This window comes from Triturus cristatus, chromosome 10 (assembly GCF_964204655.1).
Source record: "Triturus cristatus chromosome 10, aTriCri1.1, whole genome shotgun sequence".
Classification (NCBI taxonomy): Eukaryota; Metazoa; Chordata; class Amphibia; order Caudata; family Salamandridae; genus Triturus; species Triturus cristatus.
The window spans coordinates 369,446,588-369,472,299 of NC_140593.1; the positions used below are offsets into that span (position 1 = coordinate 369,446,588).

The window sequence follows — 25,712 nt, forward strand, 5'->3', positions numbered from 1 at the left end:
CCGCAGACGACGCCTAGCGACGCGCAAGGGGTATTGCTGACGAAAAATCTTCCGGATCCAGTCTGACGCCTGGGGATATTCTAAGGTGAGGAATCTAACTAACTAATGTTTCTTACAGATACATCGTTACCGAAGGTAAGTAACTTGTTCATCTTGTATACTGATCACCCTTGACTTGGTTAAGCAGAAACAAAGGAAACAATCCCCGGGTTCTTAGGTGGTTTCTCTCCTTTCAACCTTTTCAATTTGAAATATATCATAAAGCCAGCAAGGATCTCACCGACCCGACTACCTGTCAAGTTTTCCCTCTTTTCCTGATCGGGAAAAGCCTGGGATTGGGATGTCACCTACCCGATGTTTCCAGCGGTCCAGAGACGAAAGCAGACTTAGTTCTCCTCGTCCACCACGGAAGTCAGGCAGAAGCAGAGGGCCAAGGATCTCCGCATGACGCCGTAAAGCCTTTGATAGGAAGTGTGGCTTGTGGAGTATGAAACACGAGAGGAAGGAGTGAAGGAGTTCGGAGAAACAACAGAGACGGAAGCAGGAAATGAAGCACCCGACACGTCATCTCCAGAGGAAGCAAAGCCTCCCATGAGAGTAACTAACGAGACGGCGGCACCTGAAGCAGTGGCCGACGATCCAGGGAGAGGAGTGTAGTCTCATGTCTGTCCAAAGCCTCAGAGTCTGCGCCGCGTCCCAGGAGGAACGTGGCTTTACCAGGTGTGTACAAGGCTTTCATTCAAGAGACGGAGGACAGTAACTGGGATAGGGGGGTGAAAGAGGATTAGGAGTTAAAAAAAAAAATAAGGGACCGACCAAATTAAACCAGTTAGCCAGTCTGACTGAGCACTTTTCAAGCACTAGTCTGAGAAGACTTTACAAGATTTTGTTATTTCTTTTTTTGCAACTGGGGAAAGGGAGGGAATTCTCATTCTCTTTAATTTGACAGAGAGGATTATAAGAGGGAGGCAAGTCCCCCCCCATATCTTAAGGCTTTTTGTACACCCTATTACCCTCCCTTCACTTCCTATCAATAACCACCATTCTTCACTAGAGAGAGAACAGAACACCCCACTAACTCACCAACACGAATTTAAAAAACTCAGAGAATAGGTCCTTACCTGCATTTTTCCTTCTTCTGTTGAGGGTACCATCTGACAGGAACTCCAAAGAAGACTTTGTAAACTCCAGCTTGGACTCATTTTTTGTTTGTTTTAACGGATATACTGAGTTTGCCTTAGTACAATAAACCAAGGAAAACGAAAATAAATCTTTCTGAGTGTTATTTGGACAGTTCGCCATTTCAAGTGGTGACAAGAGTTTATATGTGTTTTGTTGATTGTGCACACGCATATTAAATGTGCACCAGAATGTTTAATGGTTAACTTGACTTTATAGTTTAGGCCTATATTTCACCTTGCTTCATTAAATAAAATACTGTATTCCAGTTTCTGCTAATGTGGCTTTCCTGCTGGTATTCACACGAGTTATTAGTTTAGAATAGATACATTTCTGTACTGGAGATACATACATAGCCTGAGAAACAGTCCTTGACGAAAGTACATGAGAATCCATAGCACAAATGAAAGAACTATTTTTTTACAGACTTGGCCGTGAGAAAGAAATGTCGTTCCCATGTCTGATGTGTGGACAGTTGGTAAATGTTGCCGTCAGCAATGGGAAAATGGAGCAAAGACAATAGAGACTTGAAGACAGTGGTGCCGAAGGAGTATCACCTATGGACTTTATGGATTAAACTATACCGATAGCCCCTGCTGACTTAGAATAGATGCATTTTTTGCCCTTCGAGAAAAGTAACTCCACTGATCGTTTCCGGAGTTCTTCTGGCCTTCTTTTCCGAATCCCCTTTATGCAGATTCTATGCAGAACCTTCCTTAGAATCCTTGCCAACCCTTTTTGTGATTCCCAACTATCTCCTGAATGAACTTTGAGGTTTAGACCTGTGTTTCCTTTGACTTCTGTCCTAAGTGTGGTATAAACTAACACTTATTTTTGACCCACTGAAGACTTGTGGCCGAGATTCTGAGATACTAACCCTTGTGCCACTCATGTTTACTTGTCTTGTCCCGGTTCCCTACCTGGAACTCTTTGTTTTATGAGATTCTTTAGATAACTGAACCATCCTTTACTTTGGATTGTGCTTGGCAGATTCTGATTTCTAATGTATAGACTAGAGAACTTTAGATTTTCTGAGCACCAAATTCTGATGTTATTGTTTTGCATTGCCGTCACTGAATTGTTTGTCTGTTTAATATTAGTCCACCTCAATTTCTTTAGGAGGCTCAGACTCCCAGTTGTCATTTTCAATCTTTATAACATGGTATTGAGAGTGGTCTATTTGAATTTGATTACTAATGTGCAATAAATATTCTTAAACTCGGCTAACGATTTCAGGTCCTCATTGTGTAGCCAAATGGGTTGCACTGTTAAATGGGTTAGATTAGAGACATTAAATGCCAACTGCCTTTCCCCTCAGTGCGACTAAAAAGGTCCATCGGAGACCAAGAGTAAGTGGAAGTGGGGGCCAGAAAATGCTGGATCAATAAAAACATTTGTTTCTCAAGTAAAAACACTACTTTCTGAAATCAGCTTTAAGAAGTTCAGGAGCAGACAAATCTTGTAATAATGCAGAGAACATTCATTAAAGTGGAGTCAACTTTTGAGCACAATGTGGGTTTACACATAGTAATTTAAATGGCTCTCATCTGTATGCCAGTGAGTTATGTTCCCAGTGACCAAGGGCGTATCCATGTGAGGCAGATCTTTGTAAATGAATAGTTGTAGTGATTTTGTTGTCGGTTTTATTAACTAAAATATATATTCTTCTTAAAAGTTTTTTTTTCCTTCTTAATACTGCAACATCTATGCCACACTTCTAACCTTAATTATAAAATAATGTTCTTTTCAACGATGTGTCATTGTTTTATTTAAAAATAACATTCCTAAACACTTAAGTCAATAGTTATGTCATTTTTCCCATGATTATACAAAAATAGAAATTAATTTTATAAATTCAAGCCAGAGTATCCGACCTTGCTTAAACATTTTTATTCTCCAGAAATGTATTGTTTTGATTAAATGTTGCGTTATCTTCTCAGTTGATGACACTGGATTTCTTTTTTTTAAAAATGGGATTACAACTTGAGGACTATGCAGGGATTCTGTCTAAATAGATTTTGCATTGTGAAATATATTCAACATCTTTGCTCGTCACATTCTAGCTTGCTGATTATCGAGCTGTGTTTAGTCACTGGTGGACAAAACAGATGAAAGCTGTGAAGTTCCCAACCCAAGGCACAATTTTTGATTATTTTCTCGATCACAAAAGCAAGAAATTTTTGCATTGGGCAGATAACGTGCCTAAGTTTGAGATGGATTCTGATGTGCCCCTACAGGTAAGCAATAATCAAAGAAAAATTTGTGTTTGTTTCAAAAAAATATTTTGTGAATAAGTCAAGTAGCAATAGCATTTGTTTGTTTTTAAAGACATGATTTCCGGCTAAAGCAGTGTCATGTGACAGATGGAGACTGATAACTGTCTTAAAAAAAAAAACACTGCATTACCGGCTGTTTAAACAACAGTGCAAATAAATCACCAGCTAAACAGTCAGTCCTATAACGGCATGTGGCCACATATAGTCTCACAGACTCGTTACTAACTATCCCACAGATCAGACACATACGGCCATCAATATACAACAAATCGAGGCATACCCTTTCTCCCCCACACAGAATTCGAAGCAGGATGCACTCAATTGTTAATGTAACGTTTGGACAATGTTACCCGACTCCGTAGTAGTTTATAAGCCTCCTCATTTTGATTGCGTTCACAGGTTTGTCCCTGATGAAGGGTTCGAAGTAACACGAAATGCATTGGACTACAAACAAACATCTATGTCATGAGATAATGTATATACTTCAAAGATCACAATGAATTGACATTGTTGAAAACTTTATATGTTGAAACAAGCAATAAATAAAATTGCCATATATATGAACAATTGAAATGTTTTCCTTTCCAGTGTGCCCAGGGGGACACACTCAAGTTTGAATGTGCCATTTCCTATTTAAAAAAAAAAAATTCACTTCACCTGTTACAGTGTATTTCCTACATGCGCTCTCACTTGCGAGCAATATTTTTCACAAAAGGTTTGGAGCTCACCCATTTCTTTCCATTTGTTGTCTTCATTGTCACTCTTATTTTTACTAGCTTAACTTCCTCTTCTTACCTTGGGAGCATTGACCAAGTACATATTGCTTCATCTTCATTAGGGTCCTTCCAATGGAGACTCTGTGATTGAAGTAGGTGCTAATTTTCTTTTTTTTTCTTCCCATTGTGTTGCTTCTTTTTTTTCTTCTTCTTGTGTTGTGCTTGGTTGCTTCTTCTCTCCCACCCCCCTTGTCCGTGTTGCTTCTACCCTCCCATCCCCCACTTCCAGTTGTCCATGTTGCTTATTCCCTCCCACTCCTTCCCATTGTGGGTGGTACTAATTTGCTCCCACCGTCCAACCACCATTGTCAATGTGGCCACTTCCCTCCCAAGCCCCCTCGTCTGAATTTCATCTCCTCTTCTAACCCCCTTATCCAAGTTTCCTATTCCCTGTCACCCCCACCCACCATGTTGCTTCTTCCTTACTAATTGCGCCAATCCCCCAATTGTCTATGTTACCTGTTCCCTCTCACCCCCCACTCTCGCATTGTCTCTGTTGCTCCCCCAGCCAACCATCATAAGAAAGAAAAGTGCTGTGGCACTTTTCTTTTGTTTCCTATGTCATAGCGCTTTTTAAAAAACTTTATAGCAATTTTCTTTTTTACTTTTACATCATGCTAAAATACATTGGAAAAGCCAACAGCTCTCACATAGGTGAGATCCATAGGCTTTGCCAATACTTGTTCCAGTTAAGCAAGCAGTGTTTTGTTACACACAACTGAAGCAAATATTTTCCTCATTAACTGAGACTGGGACAGGACTTAATTTGAAACAAAAGAATTATTGGTAGGGCCCTTACCAAGAGACTGCAGCTTGCACCACCCATTTCCCCTGCCAGCACTGCCAATGACCGCACTAACCCAACTGCTGCCATCACACACCTGACAGTGTGACAACTGAGACTATTCCAGGCCCCTAAAGCTATAAGTATAGTTTGGTGGAAGGCATCAGTCATTTTTAATGCATATTGAATTAATAAACAACTGTTGTTGTGCTAATCTATAAATTAGACAAACAACGCCACCTTGTGGCTGGCTGTCATAAGTTCTGGTATTGGCAATTAAGTGCCAGTGCCGATCACCAGAAACCACTAGCTTAAATTAAGCACTGGACTGGGGATAGATTTGCTAACAAGTCTGACGTAATTTAGGGCTATTATTTCAATTTGACAGGTAAACTCGAGACATCATGCATGAAACTCACATTGCCTGCTAAATGGCAAGCACGCAGATTATAATTGAAACTCCATCCTTAACTCCCTTCTTAAACATCTTATGTATTGGACATGGACTGTGTTAAAACACCATTAAAGCCAAACCCCATTTGAAAAGGATGTTTGTTGATCTGTGTGCATCAGAATCACTTTTGGTGTGCTGTTGTGTGTCAGCCTTTGCTTTTGATCCTACTCCAAATCTTTGGTTGGAGAGCTAAAATAGGACAGAAATTAGAGCGATTGTCTCCACTTTGCGCTTCTAGGTATCAGGAGGAGCCTAGTTTTTGAAGCACAGTTAGGACGATATAAGCCATCAATTTTCATAAAATATTGGGATTGCCTCAAAAACCTTAGTGAAATGTAAAGCATTCAAAGCATTAGTAAGGGGGCACTGCATCCAGAACCTTATAGAACAACTTGAATTAAATGTTGGCAACAACCCTGCACATAGACATAAGTATAAGAGAGGAGAGGGGAAAAGTGTGCAACCTTGTTGGAAAGACTGGCATATTCAATAGAGGTTCCAGGCCACAGATTTGTTCCCTTAGAAGATACCCAGGCATTAGACTGGATTTAGAAACTTCTGAGCAATCTCCCTAGCGCGCTGGAAGATTGCATTGTCTGACTCTGTGTGGTGCCGTTGGCGTAGTCCGTGACAGAAATGACTTGCATAGTGCCTATATATGCCTAAATATGCACCTTTCCAGAGCGCTGACCTCAGTTCCTTCTTTTCCAAACCATCAGTGTGGAACCAGATTGAGCTCCCCTCAGTGGCTTTTTAACTAACTTCTTTTGACCTTTTGTCGAAGTCTAGTGTGCCTTCTTATTTCCATATGTTTGGGAGATGTTCCCAAAGAAACCCACAGGGTTCAAACCTTGTGGCGCCTGTCGACAGATGTCAGTGATGGAGCACCATGTGGTGCCTGGAGAAGGACCACAATTCCAGATCATATGCAGAGTGCAAGACCATGAGCTTCAAGGCCATCTACATGTGGCCCATGAACCTGTTGGCCACGTGTCATGTGACCCCATGTCTTGTTCGCATGGGAGCTCTTAGGACCACTCCTGGAGCTGCATTTGCGGTCCTCCTCCCACTCCAGGACTTCTTCTGGTAAGTCCCACAAGAAGAAGTCCAAGAAATCAAAGTGCTCCTCGATATCTCTGCATCGCTACCATTCTTTAAGCAACGCAAAGCAACAACACCACAAGTCCTGACTTCACTCGCAGGTGATGTCTGTGCAGCCGGCATTGGAAACTGGATCTGCTCCGCACTACACAATATTTCCTGGAGACAAAGTGACCCCCGCCCAACTCCAAGAGTTTTATGAGGCCACAAGCCTCATAATGAGTGGATGAACCCCTCTGCAGTACCCTCAGGTGACACCAGTTTGGGTGGGTCTTCGAGTGGGGTTGGCGGGTTCGCCCTTGGGGCTAGTCGACTCATAAGTATCCATTGTTGGGACCTGATCTGTCACGCCTGCGACTTTGTGACCTCCTCCGAGGACCATTCCAGAGGAGCTGGACCCAAAGTGATTCCCGACTCCAATACAGAGCCAGACTGGCATCACACAACGTCCGTTCCAGCACTGACCATGCCCACACAACCTGATCTGGAGACAGAGCCCTATTTCACTGCAGGGCACTCTGAGGAATACGAATGGAGGGATCCGAGTATCCCTATCCCTACTCCTACACTGAGCCACTAGCAGAGTGTATGGCCAATAATAATTGGTATGAGGACCTGCCTGATGCCAGTGGTCTGGATATCTCACCAGACGCTGGCTTGCTTTCTCCTTCCACAGCGGCAAAGGAGGAAGGGGCTTCCTCTGAGGTGATGGTCTGGAGGGCGGCTATGGTCCTGAACCTACAGCTGCCCTTGGTTCCTGCCAAATCAAATGTGGTGCTTCAATCAGTGGTATCCCCATCATAACCCTTCATAGATGTCCAGCTGAGAGCCTGGGCCATGCCCTGCGCCTGCACTTCTGTGCACAGGACAATTGCTCATCACCATCGCCCCGCTCCCAGGGACCCATCCTTCCTGTCCCATCATCCATCTGGTAGTCAGAGCCTCAACTTCCCGAATCAATCCTGGTGAGTTCCCTTCCACACCACCAGATAGTGAATCTAAGAGGCTGGATACCTTGGGCAGAGGATTTGTTTCTTCTGCCAGCCTGGCACTGCTGTCAGCAAACACTGTGTACTTATTGGGTTGTTATTCTCATTCTGTGTGGCATACCGTTGCTCAAGTCCTGCCTATGGTTCCAAAAGAGCCCAGGGTCATACTTTTCCCAAGCGATTGCTGATGGACAAGATGTTGCAAAGTTCATAATCAGACGTGGGTTGCATACGACTGACTCATTGGGCAGAGCCATTGTTTCTTCGGTGGTGCTTTGACGTCACACCTAGTTGAGGAATACTGGCTTTTTAGGGATGTCCAAGCCTCGCTAATGGACATGTCCTTCGATGGAATCCATGTCTTTGTACACAAGGTGGATTTGGCCTTGGAGAGATTCAAGGACAGTAGAACCTCTTCTAGGTCGTTGGGGCTCTTTGTGACCCCCACAAGGGCCACCTTACACCTCCTCTACGGCACGTCATTTCCCTTCTATCCACCACGGCCAGTAGATTCAGCCCCGCCCCCCGGCAGCCGCACTGTCAAAACCTCTTTAGTTTTGCCTCAATCCAGCATGGGTATCTGGTTGGCGGTAGAATCCAGGAATATCTGCGCCAATGGAGGAAGATTACAACAGACAAATGGGTGCTCCAGATTGTCCAATAGCGTTACGCTCTCCCATTCCAACAAACCCCAACACTACTCCCTCCATCCTTAAATCGGCTTTCAGAGGACCACCTTGTGCCCTTGCGACAGGAAGCACTGGCCCTTCTGGCCATAGGAGCCATCAAGAGGGTGTCAGCATCAGAAGTAGGTTGTGGTTGATATTCCCGTTACTTTCTGGGGTCAAAGAAGGATGGAGGCCTATCTTAAATCTGTGCCATCTCAATTACTTCTTGAAAAAGGACAAAGTCAAGATGCTCACACTGGTTGAGGTCGTATCTGCCCTTGACTTAGGAGATTGGGTGGTAGCGCTGAACTTGATGGATGCCTATTTCCACAAATCCCCTTCCTAGCTGCCCACAGACACTACCTGCGGTTCATGGTGGGTCTGGAGCATTAGCATTCGAAGTTCTTCCCTTTTGGCCTCACCAGTGCCCCTCGGGTGTTCACCAAGGTGATGGCGGTGGTTGCAGCATATCTTTGGAGGTCAGGGGTTACCCTACCTCGGCGATTAGCTGTTCAAGGTGAGCGCGCCCCAGGTAGTCGTCTCCAACCTCCATACTACAACGGACCTCTTGCACTCGCTAGTGATTACTATCAACATGGCAAAGTCAAAGATAACTTCCTCTCAGATGCTCCCTTTCATCAGAGCTGTTATGGATACAGTTTAGTTTCTGGCTTATCCTCTTGAATTGGGAGTCCAGGGCATTCAGGCTATAATACTTATGTTTCATCCTCTATCCTGGATTTCGGTGAGACTGACTCTGAAACTGATGGGTCTTATCTCCTCTTGAATCCTGTTGGTAAAACATGACCTTTGGTACATGGGGCTCTGCTGTGGAACTTGAAGGCCCAGTGGGCACAGCATCAGGAACATCTCCCTGACCTGGTCCAGATATCAGCAGGAACTGCAAAGGACCTGCAGTGGTGGCTCATAGACTGTAATTGGGTCAACGGCAGACCTTGCTCTAGTTCCCCACCCAGAGCTCACAGTGATGACAGATGCATCACTTCTGGGCTGGGGCAGCCATCTGGGAGGTAGAAATCAGAGGACTGTGGTCTCAGTGGAGTCCAAGCTTCACACCAGCTGGAGAATAGGTAGAGATTATTTTGGTATCTATTCTAAGGTAAGAAATCGGTGGCTAGAATTCTCTATCAGATTAACAAGTTACGTCTGGTAACACTTTATCTGGTAGAGACTTTATCAAGCTGCAGTTTCCTTACCAACACCCAACCTCCATCCTCCTCATTCTGCGAACTGACTTCTCTCAATTAAGATATCTTTTACGACCTCACAGGAACACTAGTCATTCCTCTTCAGCTTGGCTTTGTGCCTCTGTTGAGGAAAAAACAGTTAAGAACTGAGGTTAGTGTACTGGAGTGGTGCCTACATAGGCACCTCGCACATAATTTCCAGCGTGGACAACACCAACAATGCCATGAGGAGCCAAGTGATGCCATCTACCGACGTGCAAGAGGGATTGCTCAAAAGGTTCTGGAACCAGTCTGACACCTGGAAATATTCTGAGGTAAGGAATTTGCAGCTAGATAGTCTCTACCGAAAAGTATTACCAAAGGTAAGTAACTAGGTCATCTAAACTAGAGAACTTTAATGATTAAAAAGTTTTCGGAAGGCAAAGAGCAAGTAGCCTGCCCAGTTACTAGGGGAATGCTAATAACCAAAACCTGAAATATGATGGGAGACACACTGTATATTCAGCGTGAAATAAACCAGTTATTCTTAGAATGCCTTTCGGAACTGTATGAAAAAAATCAGGAATAAACCCTTTGAGTGTAAAAAGCTATGTGGCATAAGTGAATCTAACCACTTATCCCCTACACAAGAGAGAGCCTTGGAAGTCCATTTACAAATCAAGATGTAAAAAGGCCAGATCTTACTTAGCCAGATGCAGTGCCTCAGTGGTGAACGGTCTGTCAGAGAACTTTTACTCAACATACATGGATCTACTTGTGCCCAGAATGTCAGCCATGTGTGCGGCTGCCATAGGAAAAGGGATGCTGACACATGTATGTAAGGAAACTCTGATTGCCTCACTGCCCAAAGCAGGAAAGACTAGATTGTCCTTAAGTAATGCTTAACATATGCTATACAATCCAAAGTCAACTCATAGAAAACCATATGTATGGATATTTACCATCTGCAGAGTACATTCCCCAATATAGGGAATCTGTTACCTGTGATGGAGGTCACTCCCATTTTGGGGGAGGGCAGTGAACTCTGCTCTACCAGCTAAGTTTCTGAGTTTTCCCACTCAGCGCTGAGTTCAGCAAAATCTCTGCACTTTGCTGCAGTGCAGATTTTACCGCCGCACCATTCTAAATATTCTTTTTGTACATCAATGAGATTGCCAATGTACTGTCGGCATAACAAAAGAAACACGCTAAAAAGAAATGTAGACTGTGTAATATGCTAAGTTTCCGTACAATCAACAATCCATGTCATCTTATTTTGTAGATTTTATAAAAATTTAAGAAAAATATGGTTAATTCCAATTTTAAAAATCTGGGGCCATCGGCAATGTCGTCCAGCATATATGGCTCTCCAATGTCTTGATAATGAATGTATAAATCTAAACATTATCGTCTTCTTAAAAAAAATCATTAAATGTCGAAACAGTATAGTTTTAGACTCTCTCAATGCCTCTAACGCTTAAGCATAACCGAAGATGGAGAAAGATGTAAATTATAGATGTTAAGACGGAGAATTGCACCTATTAGTTACCAAACGTTGCTTTGGGTTTATCCCCCAATGCATCCTAATAGTGCAGATGGGGGCTATTTCTCTTTTTCTCTGTTTTAACCTGAAAATGATATGTAATCTTGTTCTTTTTAAATATTGCCATTTTTGCACATATTCTAAATAGTATTGTTCACATGACAATCTTTTTAATGTATAAGTACTGAAATATTTTACTGTATTTTATGGATTGAAATTAACTTTCCGAATAAAGCTTATTTTGATTGATTGATTGAATATGCTAAGGGTAGTGAAAGCAATATGTGTGCGGTAATATATACCCAACATGGCTGCACTCACGCAGCATACATATAGAATAGTGCATGCAAAACTCCGCTCATCAGTTATGGCTCACTCTGCCCTGGCTCCCTGCTCTGTCATCGGAGAACATCAAAGAACAACAGCTTCAGGGGTGCTGGGAGGTTAGTTTGCCTCTAGCAGGGGACATGGTAGGAGTCACAGAAGCCCAAGATCGGTCACTGAAGCAGACTCACCCTCAGGATGTTACTGCTGCCGCTAGCCAGAAAAGCCAGGAGTGCTCATGCCCTCACCCGCAATTACTATTACTGCAACACCGTGGTAAGCCCACTTAAAGCCGTTCAACAGTTTGCCTACCATTGATACCGTCAGCCCTAGGAGTAGTCTGGTCACCATACTTCATGCTGTTCACAGTGAGTAGCGGTGTCACTGGGGAGCCGGTGATTGTTAGCTGCCACATCACTCTTACAATTGCAGTCGTGGGGCCTACTGTGTGAATGTGGGAAGCAAGGGCACAGGCTGAGGTGTAGGAAGGTACAGTAGAAGACTTTCTAATGTTTAAATAGCAATACACTGGAAGACCGTTGTATGTAAGCTGTATTTTGCATTAACACAAGATATGTTTACAGTTTAAGTTGATAAACTATAAACTGACTTGTCTCGCACACCTCAGAAAATGTATTGTTAACTTGTTTGACATTCTGATGGTTATCTTCACTTTTCTGCATAAATTTATGCTGTGCTCTGTTCTGCACGTGCTTGTGCCATGAATGGGTAATTTAGGGGTGGCCAAGCAATACTCTGCCCGCTCTTGGAACTCTGCGGAATTTGGCAGAATTTCCCTGTAAGTCCAAAGAATTACGCAGAGTGAAATCCTGCGACCTCAGCCCAGGCCCACTCACATTTCTCTTGATCATCCTGCTGTATGTACAGTAGATTACAAAAAACCTTCCATCTAAAGATGAGATATATTTGCTGTACTCAGACTGGTGGGCTTCAGGGACAAATGGGGTCTCTGGTTGGCAGAGGTATGCACCCTGTCCAAACCGGAACCACCACTCTAGTGAGCGTAAGCTAGATACACACTAAAAGATAACCTGACGTTGGTTCCAAAGTGATGTGCCGGGTTTTTCCGTGCAGTCAAGGGGATGCGTAGATCTCACCAAGCTGCTGTGGCAGTGGAGCGCAGTTCCTGCACTTCCTGCAGATGCTGCGGCGGTTCCGATGAGAAGCGCTGGGATCTGCTCCTGCCACAGGGACTATGCATCAATTTCTACTCACACAGTCAGCAGATGGTCGGTGTCTCTGAAGCAAGTATCTGGGTCGATTTCCAGTGAACGGGGCAAAAGAGCAGGGGTAATGAGCGCCTTGAGACCCTCACTGGTGAGTATCACACTCTACAAATATTTTGATTGATTGATATTGATTGATTGATATCCCTGAGTCACACACAACAGGAGGCTAGCCAATAAGCCTTTGGAGATCACTTTGGTGATAAAGCATAGTCCAACGCTCCTCAGGAGAGTAAGAGAGCAGCAAGGCAGTACAAGAGAAAAGCAGGCCTTCCAGGTCAGCAGTCCAGCAGAGTATCAGTCCTTGATGCAGCACAGCAGTTCTTCTGACAGTCCAGTTGTAGGCCAGAAGTGCCTTGATTGGGTCAGAGACCAAAGGTGCCTTTGAAGTGGGGGTGACTTCAAAGAAAGGTTTTTGAAGTGCACAAGTAGCCTTTCTTCCCCAGCCCTGGCTCCAGACTATCTGTGGTGGGTAATTTGACCTTTGTGTGGTGTCAGGCCACTACCTATTCAGATGTGAGAGTTGGTCACTCCCTCCCTTCCTCCTCAGGAAGAGCTATCAAAATGCAGATAAATGCAGGTGATTACTCAGACACACCTACATTTCCTATGTTTGTGGCTTTCTAGAGGGAATGCACAAAGCGTAGCTGTCACCCACCCCAGAAGTGCTTGGAGACAGGTTTCAGGCACACAGAGCAGCAAGAGAAGAGAAATGTCCACTTTCTATAAGTGCCATTTCTAAAATAGCAATGTTAAATCCAACTTTACCAGTAAAGAGAATTTATCATTACCATTCCAAATATATAAAACATGATACAGGTACTCTTTTCTAATAAGAAATGACAGCTTAAAGGTGTATTAAGGAATTCCCAGTGTTAACCTAGGAGAGGAGTAGGCCTCACAGTAGTGAAAAACAAATGTAGCTGTTTGTCACTACCAGGACATGCAACATTTAGAAAGTACATGCCCTACCTTTTATTTACATAGCACCTTGCCCTATGGGCTAACTTCAGCTTGCCTTAGGGGTGACTTATTTGTAATAAAAGTGAAGTTTGAGGCCTGGCAAGTAATTTTAAATGTCAAGTTGAGTGGCAGTACACTGCACACACAGGCTGTCAGTGGCAGACCTGAGACAGGTTTGAGTGGCTTCTTGTGTGGGAAGCAAAATCTGTGCTGCAGGTCCACTAGTGGCTTTTAATCTACAGGCTCTGGCTAAATGGTATACCACTGTTCAAGGGACTTTCAAGAAAATCAAATATGCCAATTGGGTATACACCAATGGTGCCATGTGTAGGGGAGAAGCACATGCACTTTAGCACTGGTCAAACAGTGGTAAAAGTGCTCAGCGTCCTAAGGTCAACAAAAATAATCAGGAAAAACAGGAGGTAAGAAGGCACAAGGTTTGGGGGAAGGCCACTCTAAGGATGACAGGTCTAAAACAGACAATATATGTAATTGATCACCCTACTGTATGCTCACACATTGGCAAGAGTCTGCACCTGCAGAACTATGTCGGAGCCATGCAATTGTAATTAGGGTAACATATTTGCACTGACCTCTAGTCAATATAATGTGAAAAGACAACAATAAGAGTGATTTAACAATAATGGATACAGCACATCTCTTATAGCTGCATGCTGAAAATATATTGTTGTACATAAGTGATGCAACCACAAACCTAGGCTCACTCATACACAAGATGAAGATTTTTGGGGGCGTATCTGTATTTTGAATAAATAAATCAATGTGCTGTATATTCCCTATGAAATCTGACCCCATAATCTCTACTGATGCTAATCCATGGACCTTCCGATGGAAGTGGCCATCATTTACATAGCAGGGATAGAAATATGTCCTAATGAAACTGGCATAATTGATTCACAATATAGGATGAGCAATGAGTAGGCCTCAGAATAATTCAAATAAGATCTCATTTACCGCACCTACAAGCATGATGCAAAATGTGCAATGACCAGGTCAATGGGGATGTTTTGTACTTAAAATAAATGAACAAAACATGTGATTTCCTTCACGTGACTCAGTGCTCAGAATTTAGAGCTTCTCTGAACGTCCCATTGATGGCTCATTTGCAGCTTCAAGCCCAGTCAAGGCTCCTCGAGGGAAAACAGATACATTCTCTTAAATGTGCCCATCTTTTAATCGGTATGCACGGATTAGATGAATAGGAAGATCTCTGGCGAGCCAAGGGTGAGGACCCAGGAACCAGGTTTCTCTGCACATCCTGTAGTGTCACACAGTGCCCAGGATGGAGACCTTTAGGCCCGGGAGAGGAGGGGGGGGTGTCATCCCAGTCATCTAGTGGCTCCAAGCCCCGGACATCTAGTTGTGTGTCATGCATTGCTAGGACTCGTCCAGATGGTCGGACTCCCCTGGAAGTCCTGATGGGGGCTCATTTGACTCTTTGAGCCTAGCAAAGGCCACAGGAGTTCAGGTGCATTCTCTCAGATTATCAATTCTGTCACTCAATGTGCATGAATTAAATGAAAAGGGGGAATCCTTGCTCTGGATTAGTAAGGACAGGGTACTTGCCGCCCCCCCCCCCCTTGTCATCCAGTTGTTCTCACCAGGATGCTGCTGGGACTCAGGGGCCTGAGTCTGCGGCTGTCTTCCAGCCCTTTTCAATAGGCTTTTCATCCATACCTTGCTTCCTGGAGGGCAGGCAGGGATGAAAAGCTGACATCTCGTGCAGGGTGTTATGTTATGTTATGTTAATTAATTTGTAAAGCGCAACGGTTACCCTGGGGTGTCCTGGCGCTAGTTACCTTTCCTACTGGCCGTTACCAAGAAGAGTCAAATTATTAAATAACAGTGGAGAAATTCTAATGGTTAAACAACCAAGTCTTCAGCGCCCTTCAAAAAGACAACAGATCCGGTACATTTCTAAGCTGAGCCTGAAGGTGCTAGTTCCAGATGCTGCCTGATGGTCTGGGCTCTACATGCCTGCCAATTGCCCTTCTGCATCCAGCACGTTTCCACAGCAGGTCAGAACAACCATTCCGTGGGGTGACCCCGGCTGACCAGCTGGGACACGGCACCCTGTGTTCTGCTCAGACTGCACCTTGGCCTGCTTCTCCTGAAGGACTGGGTTATTCTAAGACCCAGCGGTGCCAGGGAACAACACCTGAAACCTTCGTGGGTTACCTGTTCTGGCGTACCAAACACAGAGACACGGGACACTTCCAGCGACGTCAGAGATCAGCGTTTATTTACTGAAGGGATACAGAGGTCACAAGAAGTACACAACGTGTAGGTTCTCGGAGACTGCTTCGAGTTGCAAAAGTGGATCGCTCCTTTTATACACGTTTTTCCCATAGAACAGTATGGTGAACAAAGATTACAACTCAGTTCCCACAATAAACTTCAAAAGAGTCGCGTTCATGTTTCAGGAGGCCGGAACATAATTACAACAGTATTGCCAGTTCCCAACTGTAAAAACATATCTTCTCTGCAATAAAACACATTCCATCCTGACCGTAAACACATTAGGAGAAAGGACAGAAACAGATGCAAAGAAAGGACAAGGATGCACAACAGATTAGAGAAGAGTGTTAGGAGTAATAAAGGGAACTTGATAACGGGATCAGAGACCCCGTGTCTAATGTATGCATGACTGAAACAATAGACCGGCACGGCAAGATGAGCCTTGAGCGGGGCCATCTGCCTTCGTCGTGTCATTTCCCTCGTCATAAAAGTCATACTCAAAAGAACACGTGTCCCTCGTGTAAGCTTGGGAGTCCCAGGGTCACGAAGCGGACAAAGTCCGTTCGCTGGCTACTTGAGGGCAAGAAACAAAATGGATGCCGTATCTAAAATGGAACCCGAGGGTTCAGATGAACAAACCCAAAAATAAGACGAACCATACGTGGTTGCGTAGCGAAACTGCGTACACCCACTATACTCGTCATTTGCGGTTCGTAGATACCCAACTCATCCATATTCGTCACCACTCAAAAGTGTCGTTCCGTCCCACACGGAACCTCAGACGCTCCTTTTGCCCTCATGTAGGCAAGCATTAGTCAAGATCGGAATCTATTTCAATATTCATCAGATCGTTCAGTTGCTGCTGGAACATCATTCTATTCATCAACGTCTCCTTGGTAACAGATGGCCGTCTTATACACGTTGTAGCACATAGGCCACATAAGGCAGGACCACACTGTACACAAAGACAACACGTGAACAGAAACGTTACAACAACCCCTACGATCATCAGAATCTTCCAACCCCAAGTTGACATCAGGCCCCAAAACCATCCTAGAAGCGTCCAATTACCTTCGTCCACGTGTATGGACTCGGAAATCTTGTGCAACTTCGAGATGGCTTGGTAGACAGTTGGAGCATTGTCAGGAATAAAAATGCAACAACTCGAATGGATAACTTTACACACACCACCTCTATCTGCGAGAACAACATCTAGAACCATATGGTTCTGCAACGTCATGAGTCTATCCGCCTGAAGTTCAGCTGTTAAATTACCAAGGGCACTTGCAGTAATATTAGCAGTCGACTCAACTACACGTGTCAACTGTCTTAGGTTCCTACTATTAACCATAGGTCCCCAAAACGGCAAGAAACCCTTAAAGAAGTCTCCTGCTTCTTGACCGGCAGTATCCTCTTTGCTAAGAACGCCTCTCACAACTCTAGTTTTGTGATAATCTGAGGCGACAGTGAAAGTCGGTGGTAAAAGATTCGCAATATAACAGGTACCCGAGAAATCACGGGGTAACCATGTATATGCGCGTTCATAACATACAAAATAAGTGCCCTTAGCAGTCAGAAAAACAGGGGAGGAGAGCATCGGCAGAACATACGTGTCAGTGCAAGCACTGTTCCCAAGTTGTGCTCTCGGATTTCGACCCAAACCTTTCAAGCAGAAATTACCGAGGTGTGGTACAATCCATATTGGGGACGAGCTCTTAAGCTGTCTATCACCCACTGACGTACTATACTCAGCCTCGCTCAGATCCTTATAAGCCTGTACCTCTTCATTTGGGATAAGCGATGCATCAAAAACATCTCTATCCAAATCCGCTATCGCTATCGCCAAAGGTTTGTGATACGGCCCAGGACCAAAATTGGCCGAACGTGGCTCTCGACTGGGGTAGGAATCTAGTGCACTACGGAACATAGTTTGGAATGCTCGAGCCGAACCCTGGGAGCTGTAAGGAAGGACCAAATATGGAATACCCCTATCCATGGTATGTGGCATTAACCCACACACCCAACAATTGGTAGTATTCATCACCAACTGATGCTGATGTAGAAGTTGAACGAAGGAGTTATTCATAAATTCCGCACGCCTAACCTGTTCATGTTGAGGCAGAGGATGAAAAGAATGTGGGGAAACAGTGGTGAGGGAGCTTAGTTTAGGAGAAAAGGTAGGTGAAACAGAAGGTAATAACAACTGTACTCCAAAATACACTCCACCCACCAATAACATAGATACGGTCAGGAACAGTAGGAGCACCTGAAACAAAAAACATTTTGTACGTACAACTCTTCTTAATTCTGATCTCTGCGCCGACATCCTTTCTACTTCCAACAGCTTAGAGAATGCCATCCTCTACAAACCGTCCGTGACGTACTTGACGCACTTCGTTCTGAGTAGCGATTATCAATCCCCAGGAGTTCCCAGGAATCGACAAAAGTAACCGACCTAGCGTCAGAAACCTGCTAAACAGAAAGGAGTACCCGCACGGCCCTACGGTGACCCGGATGGAGAGGTTTCCTCGAAACGTTCAGTGTTATTACAAATCTCTTAGCCGTGGAACAGCACATAAAAACTCAAAAAGAAAGGATATAATTGTCCATAATGTTCATAGCATCAAAAAGCAAATATACAACTAATTTTTATTAGTCCTTGAACGAAGAAAGTATCGACTTCTTCCAGGTCGAGTTTGCTCTACAAACAATTGTTCAGCTGGCGCAACAGTATTCGATGAAGTGGACAACGAGTCAGACCTTGGGCTCTCTGCTACCGATGACTCCACATGTGGGTTTGGCAGTGACAAATCATTCCCCACAGGTTGAGCGTCGCTAAACGGCACAAAGTGCAAAGGAGTCTCAGTTTCCGTTGCCGAAATCCCAGTCCTCACCCAACCATCCGTTGGTAAGGGGATCGGTACCTTTTTCGTGTGGCTGGCGTGTACCCAGTTCTTCCGGCCCTCCAGTCGAACCGCAGTCCTCGTTGTCAACAAGACTTGAAAGGGTCCTACAAATCTTGGCTCCAAGTTACGTTTCCGACCGAAATTTCGGGTAACAACCCAGTCCCCTGGCCGGAGCTGGTGTCCAGGACCCTCTGTCTGCGCCGGTGGAGCTTCAAAGACCTGTTGATGGATTAACCGTAGTTTAGTGGTCAAATCATGCAGGTAATCAATTAACATTGGATACTCAAGACTATCAAAAGCCCTTGGCCTCGGGACCCCCCAAATATTCGCAGGGCGGCCGAACACAATCTCATATGGGCTAAGCCCTACTCGAGAGTGTACGGTCGCTCTGGTCGATAGGAGAGCCAGAGGCAAGGCATCAGGCCATGATAGACCAGTCGTAGCTTGAATCTTGGCGAGTTTTAGTTTCAGGGTACCATTGTACCCTTCAACCAAACCCGCTGCCTGTGGATGATTAGCACTATGGAATTTTTGACGAATTCCAAGACCCTTACACACACTCTGCATTACACTTCCCACAAACTCACTTCCATTATCCGACCATACAATCCGTGGCATTCCGTACCGAGGAAAGTATTCCTTCAGCAGGATTTTTGCTGTGGGCAGGGCAGTATTATCCTTAAGAGGATAGGCCTCAATCCATCTGGAGAACGCACAAACCACAACCAAAACATACTTCAGGTTATTGCATCTCTCCATATGGATAAAGTCCAGCTGGATAACCTCAAAGGGACAAACAGGAGGAGCAAAATGACCAGGTGGAGTGGGGGTGCCCTTGCCAGGATTGTGCATCAAACACACCATACAATTCTTAACCACTCTCTCAGCACATTTAGCAATACCCTCATTCCTCCATACAGGGGACAAGAACCTACATATTCCTTTCGCACTGATATGTGACAACCCATGAGCCATCGTCACAACAGCTAATACGTACGCATCTGGTAACATCCACCTCTGACATTCCGTCAGGTCAACCCAACATCCATGCATGTCCAACTTTCCCATACTTTCTTTCCACTTAGTCTTTTCAGCTTTAGTAGCTTCGTTCTGAATTGCTTTCACACTCTCAATAGTATTTTCACACATACCAGTCTCCGTCGGCCACCTCACTGAACTCGTGACATACATTCGGGTCGCAAGATCCTTAGCCGTTTCCTTAGCAATCTCATCCGCAAACGCATTACCACGACCAACATCATCCGTCACTTTCCGATGTGCACTACATTTAACAATCGCCACTTGTTTAGGCAATGTAAGTGCATCCAAAAGGTCATTCACGAGCTGCCCATGCTGAATCTTCGTACCATGCGATGTCATAAATCCTCTTTCTCTCCACAGTCTTCCAAAGTTATGCGCAACACCGAATGCGTACTGACTGTCGGTAAACACATTCACTCGCTTTCCTTTAGACAAAACACACTCTCTTGTCAATGCAATCAACTCTGCAGCTTGTGCTGAATTCTGATTCAATCTCGCAGTTTCCACAACCGTGCTCAACGTCACTACAGCATACGCAGTCGTCACATCGCCATTCGGCAATTTAAAGCACGAGCCATCCACATACAAAGTACCATCGGGATCTGGCAAGGGAGTGTTTTTCAGGTCCACACGACCTTTTGTTTCTTCCTCAGTTCGTAAATAACAATCATGTGGTGGCACATCATCTGATTCCATATTAATCGGCAACAATGTCGCCGGATTCAGTACATTACAACGTTTGATCTGTATATGACTTGCCAAAAGGGTCAGCTCGTACCCAGACAACCTTGCACTCGTCAGATGTTGAGTCTTTGTCCGATTCAAAAGAGTATCAACTGCATGCGGAACCATCACCATGAGCATATTATCCATAACAAGACCTGCGGACTGCCGAATAGACGCCGCTGCTGCCGCTGTCGCCCTCAAGCAACTTGGCAACGCTCTAGCTACCGGGTCTAAGGTCGAGGAAAAATATGCACACGGGCGCTGCTTGCCACCAAATTGTTGCGTTAAAACACTCAACGCACAACCTTCCCTCTCGTGAACGTATAATGTGAATGGCTTGCTGTAATCAGGAGTACCTAACACGGGAGCCGAACACAGTGCATCACGTAGTTCAGAAAAACTTTTCTGACATTCCTCCGTCCATGGCAAAGGAGTCGAAACGTCCTTGCACGTGAGAGCTATCAATGGCTTCGCTAACAGTGAAAAATTCGGAATCCACTGTCTGCAGTATGACGTGATACCTAAAAAGGCACGCACATCTCTCTGGGTCGTCGGCACAGTCATTCGAGCAATTGCTGCGATTCTTTCAGGGGTCAACCGTCTTCCCGCCTTTGACAATAAGTGACCTAAGTAGGTAACTTCTTGACAACAATATTGCAATTTAGAAGGTGACACTTTGTGGTGTAAGTCACAGAGATGCTGTAACAGTGACACAGTAGCAGTCTTGCAAACTTGTTCAGTATCTGCAGCTACCGACAGATCGTCGACGTACTGAATCAAAGCCGCACCAGTCGGCAGCACAAACGCATCTAGTTGACTCTTAAGAGCTTGGCTGTATATCGATGGGCTCTCACAGTAGCCTTGAGGTGCGCGTTTGAACCGGAAACTGCGACCTCCTAACGAAAATCCGAACAAATCACGACTTCCCTCAGCAATCGGAATGCTAAAGAACGCATTCTTCAGATCGATTACCGAGAACCATGATGCAGAGGCTGGAATCAGAGTCAGTAAAGCTGTAATGTCTGGAACCACAGGAAACTGCGGGACAACAATTTTATTTACTTCCCGTAAGTCAATAACTAGACGGTACACGGGAGGCTTGGACAGATCAGTTCGTTTCAGAATAGGCAACACGGGACTATTACACACGTTACCTCATGTCTCTTCGATAACATCTTTACCGATCAGATCATAAATGATCGCTAATAGTGCCCGTTCACCATCAAGGGAAATACGATACTGGGGTATGCGTGGTAAGCGCGCATCAACTTTCAATTGAACAACATAAGGTGGGATATCCAGCAGGCCCACATCATTGGGACCTGTCGCCCACAAAGAAACCGGAAGAGAACTCAATTCCGGTGGGAGCTTATCGATCGATAGATACATAGGGGAAATCACATTCTCACCCAATGTAAGCTCCACACCCGTAGGAGAGCAGTACAAAGTCGCATGTAACCTCTTCAACAAATCCAAGCCCAAAATATTCTCACCACAACCAGTAGTCAAAATCAAAGGAGCTTCTAACTCATGAGACCCAATCGTAAGGGGCAAGGGGCTAGAAACTGGATTGCTAACGGGGGCGCCAGAGATTCCAATGGAAACATTCGTTAAGCCAGACAAAGGCGCGCCAGGGAGTTTCGAATGCATAATGGAACTTTTTGCTGCACCAGTGTCCAACAGAAAAGGCTCAACGACGCCCAATGTGGCTACTGCAACATAAGGCCCTCTCTGATCAACCGGAACTGATACTTCTCCCTTCCTTTGTCTATGGCTGTCCTAGTAGATACCATCCGTATCAACATCACGCTCAACGTAACATTCATCCACATGATACTGTGCAGGTCTACCGGACGATGGTTTGCGTCGATCGAAACAATTCTGCGAGTCTGAGGAAGTGGCAAAACGCTCGGCCTGATTCTGAGTAACTCCACGACCTCTACCACGTGAAGCTTGTTGAGGACCACCACGACCTCCTCGAGCTGACACACCATTATTCCTATCACGGAGAACCGGACAATTAAACTTCAAATGGCCCTCCCCTCGACAATACGCACATTGATTATATCCCAACACAAAACGAGGTGCGGGAGAGTCATTTCGCGTCTGCGATCTGGAGAACTGTGATTGCGATCGATTTGGCTGTTGCGAATCACTGAAATTTGAGCGCGGAGGATACGCTTGCTGCAATAAGACCTTAGTTTTAAGATCCTTTGTTTTCTTATCTGCACGTTCACTTTCCTCCTTTTCCCTATTTTCGTAATATTGGGCCGTAGCCAATATTTGAGCAGTGGTAGAAACAGCCCACGAACTCTCAGAATTTTTCAACTTATTGCTAAGTTCGGGCAACAAGCTCGATACAAACTTATCAACAAACAGCCGCTGACCACCCTCTGAACCCATGTCCTGGCCACTATGATCAACAAATGATTCCTCGAATCTCGTAAAGAAATCGGAAACGCTTTCATCCCTCTTTTGCTTGCACGCGGACAACTTGTCCCAATTGACGCGCATCGCCGGCATAAGCGTTTTCATAAGGGTAAGTATCCTCTGGGGCAAAGCCACAATAAGCTGCTCAGGCTTAGCCCCACCGACTTGCTGAGCGTCTGCCGCCGTAAGGGCAGCCCAGTCACCGCCTAACTCGGCCGCGTGATTCTCGTGACGAATTTTCGCCCAAATCGGCTGAGGCACTACATTGCCAAACAACATGTCAATATCAGCAAGGTTCATAACAGTAGCATCCACCAATTGGGACAGCTCCTTCTAATAACCTGCTGGATTTTTACGGGGATCAGGCAAAGTTTGCTTCACCTGTAAGACTTCCGATCGTTTCCAAGGGAGGTGTATCCACACTCTCTGAAAATGGCCTGGGACAGCAGGGTTAGCATTAGGATCACCTGGCATCCATACTGGGGGAACTTCCCGCATCGGATATTGACCAGGTTTTGCCATCCACTCTGCGGTCTCTTCCTTAAACAGTGCTCGAGGTTGCACTGTACATCGAAATGATAACAAACGTTCTAGAGCTTCTCGAACCTTGTCACCTACGATCACACCAGTTGTGAACTGATGCTGGAGCTCAGAAACCTCAGACGGTACATTATCTACCACATCATGATCCCACTCCTCCTTCAACGATTTACACAATTCCTCAAACACGAATCGTTGAGTGGGCGCATTAAACTGAGAAAATGTTTCAAACACTACACGCGAAGTGTATTTAACAGGATTACGAATCCATTTACGTGCCATTTTTGCCAGCGATTCACGTTCCTTACCATCAGGAAGCTGGCTGCGCCTCTGAGCGACATCCGAAAGAGTCGAGCCGAGTATTGGCCCAAAAAGCGGGGAATAAAGAGTAGCAACAGCAGTCAGGAGACGACTACGAACAGAAGGAGAAGAGGAAGAAGATGCAGGCGCAGCAACAGTAGGGGTGGAGGCAATAGAAGTAGACGCGGCACCAGGAGTAGTGGGAACGACAGACTGAGGAGGGACTTGAGAAGGCGCAGTAGGAAGAGAAGCCGGTAAAAGAGGATGAACGATCTGCGACACAAGGGGATTCAGGAGAGCAGGAGGAACGGCGGGCTGACCAGCAGCCGCCAAAACAGCAGGTGGAGGAAGAGGTAGAATCACAGGGCCCAGAGTATCGGGAGCATAGGGAAGTGGTGATTTCAACAGATAAGACAATAGCGAATCCTCTACCGCTTCTTCTCCCGACTTATCGACATTAGACGGTAGCACCGGATAACATTTATCCACCGCCATATGATGAAGTCGAGCACTAACTTCCTGCTCTTTCTCATCTTTGTCTCGCTGATACTGTTCAGCATTTCGCATCACCGTAATAACGCCTTCTCTTTTATTTTTCTTACTCTGTTTGATTTCTTTCTGCTTGGCCTCTTTCCGCCATAACCGGAAGGAATCAAACATGGCCGGCCTAGCCTTCTTTTTAACCAGTTTAGCTTCCAAATTATCTAAAACGGCAGTTTCGAAACTACCATGAGATGGCCAACTAAGAACACCATCATTTTTAGTGTAGCGGACCCAATATTCATTATACACGATAGGACCCACACCATGGCGACTATAGAGCTCGTAAATTGGAGTTCCAACCGGAGGTATCGGACATGAATCCTCCAGCCGGGAATCCATTCTGCAACATTTGAGAAACCCAAACAAAGTACTACGGCTAGGCATCGCGCACACTAACCGAGTTTACAAACTTCAAGGGCTATCGAATTTAGATATCCTCGCAAAAAATAATGCGAGACCCTCGGTTTTTGGCAATTGCAATCGTCAAATAAAACCCAACAACTAAGAACCACGAATGCTATGGTACCATGCAAACAACAAAGGAACACTGGGAGCGACCCACAAATACTTAACTGAGAGAACAATGGCGTCACCAGGAAGGCCCGTCTATCGTCTCGCCGTACAAAGGACTACGCCAGGTGCCAAAACAGGTCGACAGTCAGGACATCAGTCCGTCGCAGCCGTCAGGAGGCGGGGATCTTCGCGGGAAAAGACGACGGGCCACTTATTTCGACAACTGGATCGATGAAGCGGGGTGCACCTTCCCTCGGAGATTTCACACGAAGTTCCTCACGATCGTCGGGCTTTGGACCGGTACCGTTGATGTCGCCCCACGTTGGGCGCCAACTGAAGGACTGGGTTATTCTAAGACCCAGCGGTGCCAGGGAACAACACCTGAAACCTTCGTGGGTTACCTGTTCTGGCGTACCAAACACAGAGACACGGGACACTTCCAGCGACGTCAGAGATCAGCGTTTATTTACTGCAGGGATACAGAGGTCACAAGAAGTACACAACGTGTAGGTTCTCGGAGACTGCTTCGAGTTGCAAAAGTGGATCGCTCCTTTTATACACGTTTTTCCCATAGAACAGTATGGTGAACAAAGATTACAACTCAGTTCCCACAATAAACTTCAAAAGAGTCGCGTTCATGTTTCAGGAGGCCGGAACATAATTACAACAGTATTGCCAGTTCCCAACTGTAAAAACATATCTTCTCTGCAATAAAACACATTCCATCCTGACCGTAAACACATTAGGAGAAAGGACAGAAACAGATGCAAAGAAAGGACAAGGATGCACAACAGATTAGAGAAGAGTGTTAGGAGTAATAAAGGGAACTTGATAACGGGATCAGAGACCCCGTGTCTAATGTATGCATGACTGAAACAATAGACCGGCACGGCAAGATGAGCCTTGAGCGGGGCCATCTGCCTTCGTCGTGTCATTTCCCTCGTCATAAAAGTCATACTCAAA

General features: G+C 45.1%; 1 protein-coding gene across 1 annotated transcript in view; it reads left to right on the forward strand.

Moving 5' to 3' along the window:
• Positions 1–25,712, forward strand: part of DNAH11 (dynein axonemal heavy chain 11) — a 3,007,685-nt gene that overhangs the window by 1,518,453 nt on the left and 1,463,520 nt on the right. Inside the window, exon 45 of the mRNA XM_085631597.1 lies at positions 3,243–3,416. Within this exon, the coding sequence (XP_085487723.1) occupies positions 3,243–3,416 (174 nt within the window). The remainder of the gene's footprint in view (positions 1–3,242; positions 3,417–25,712) is intronic.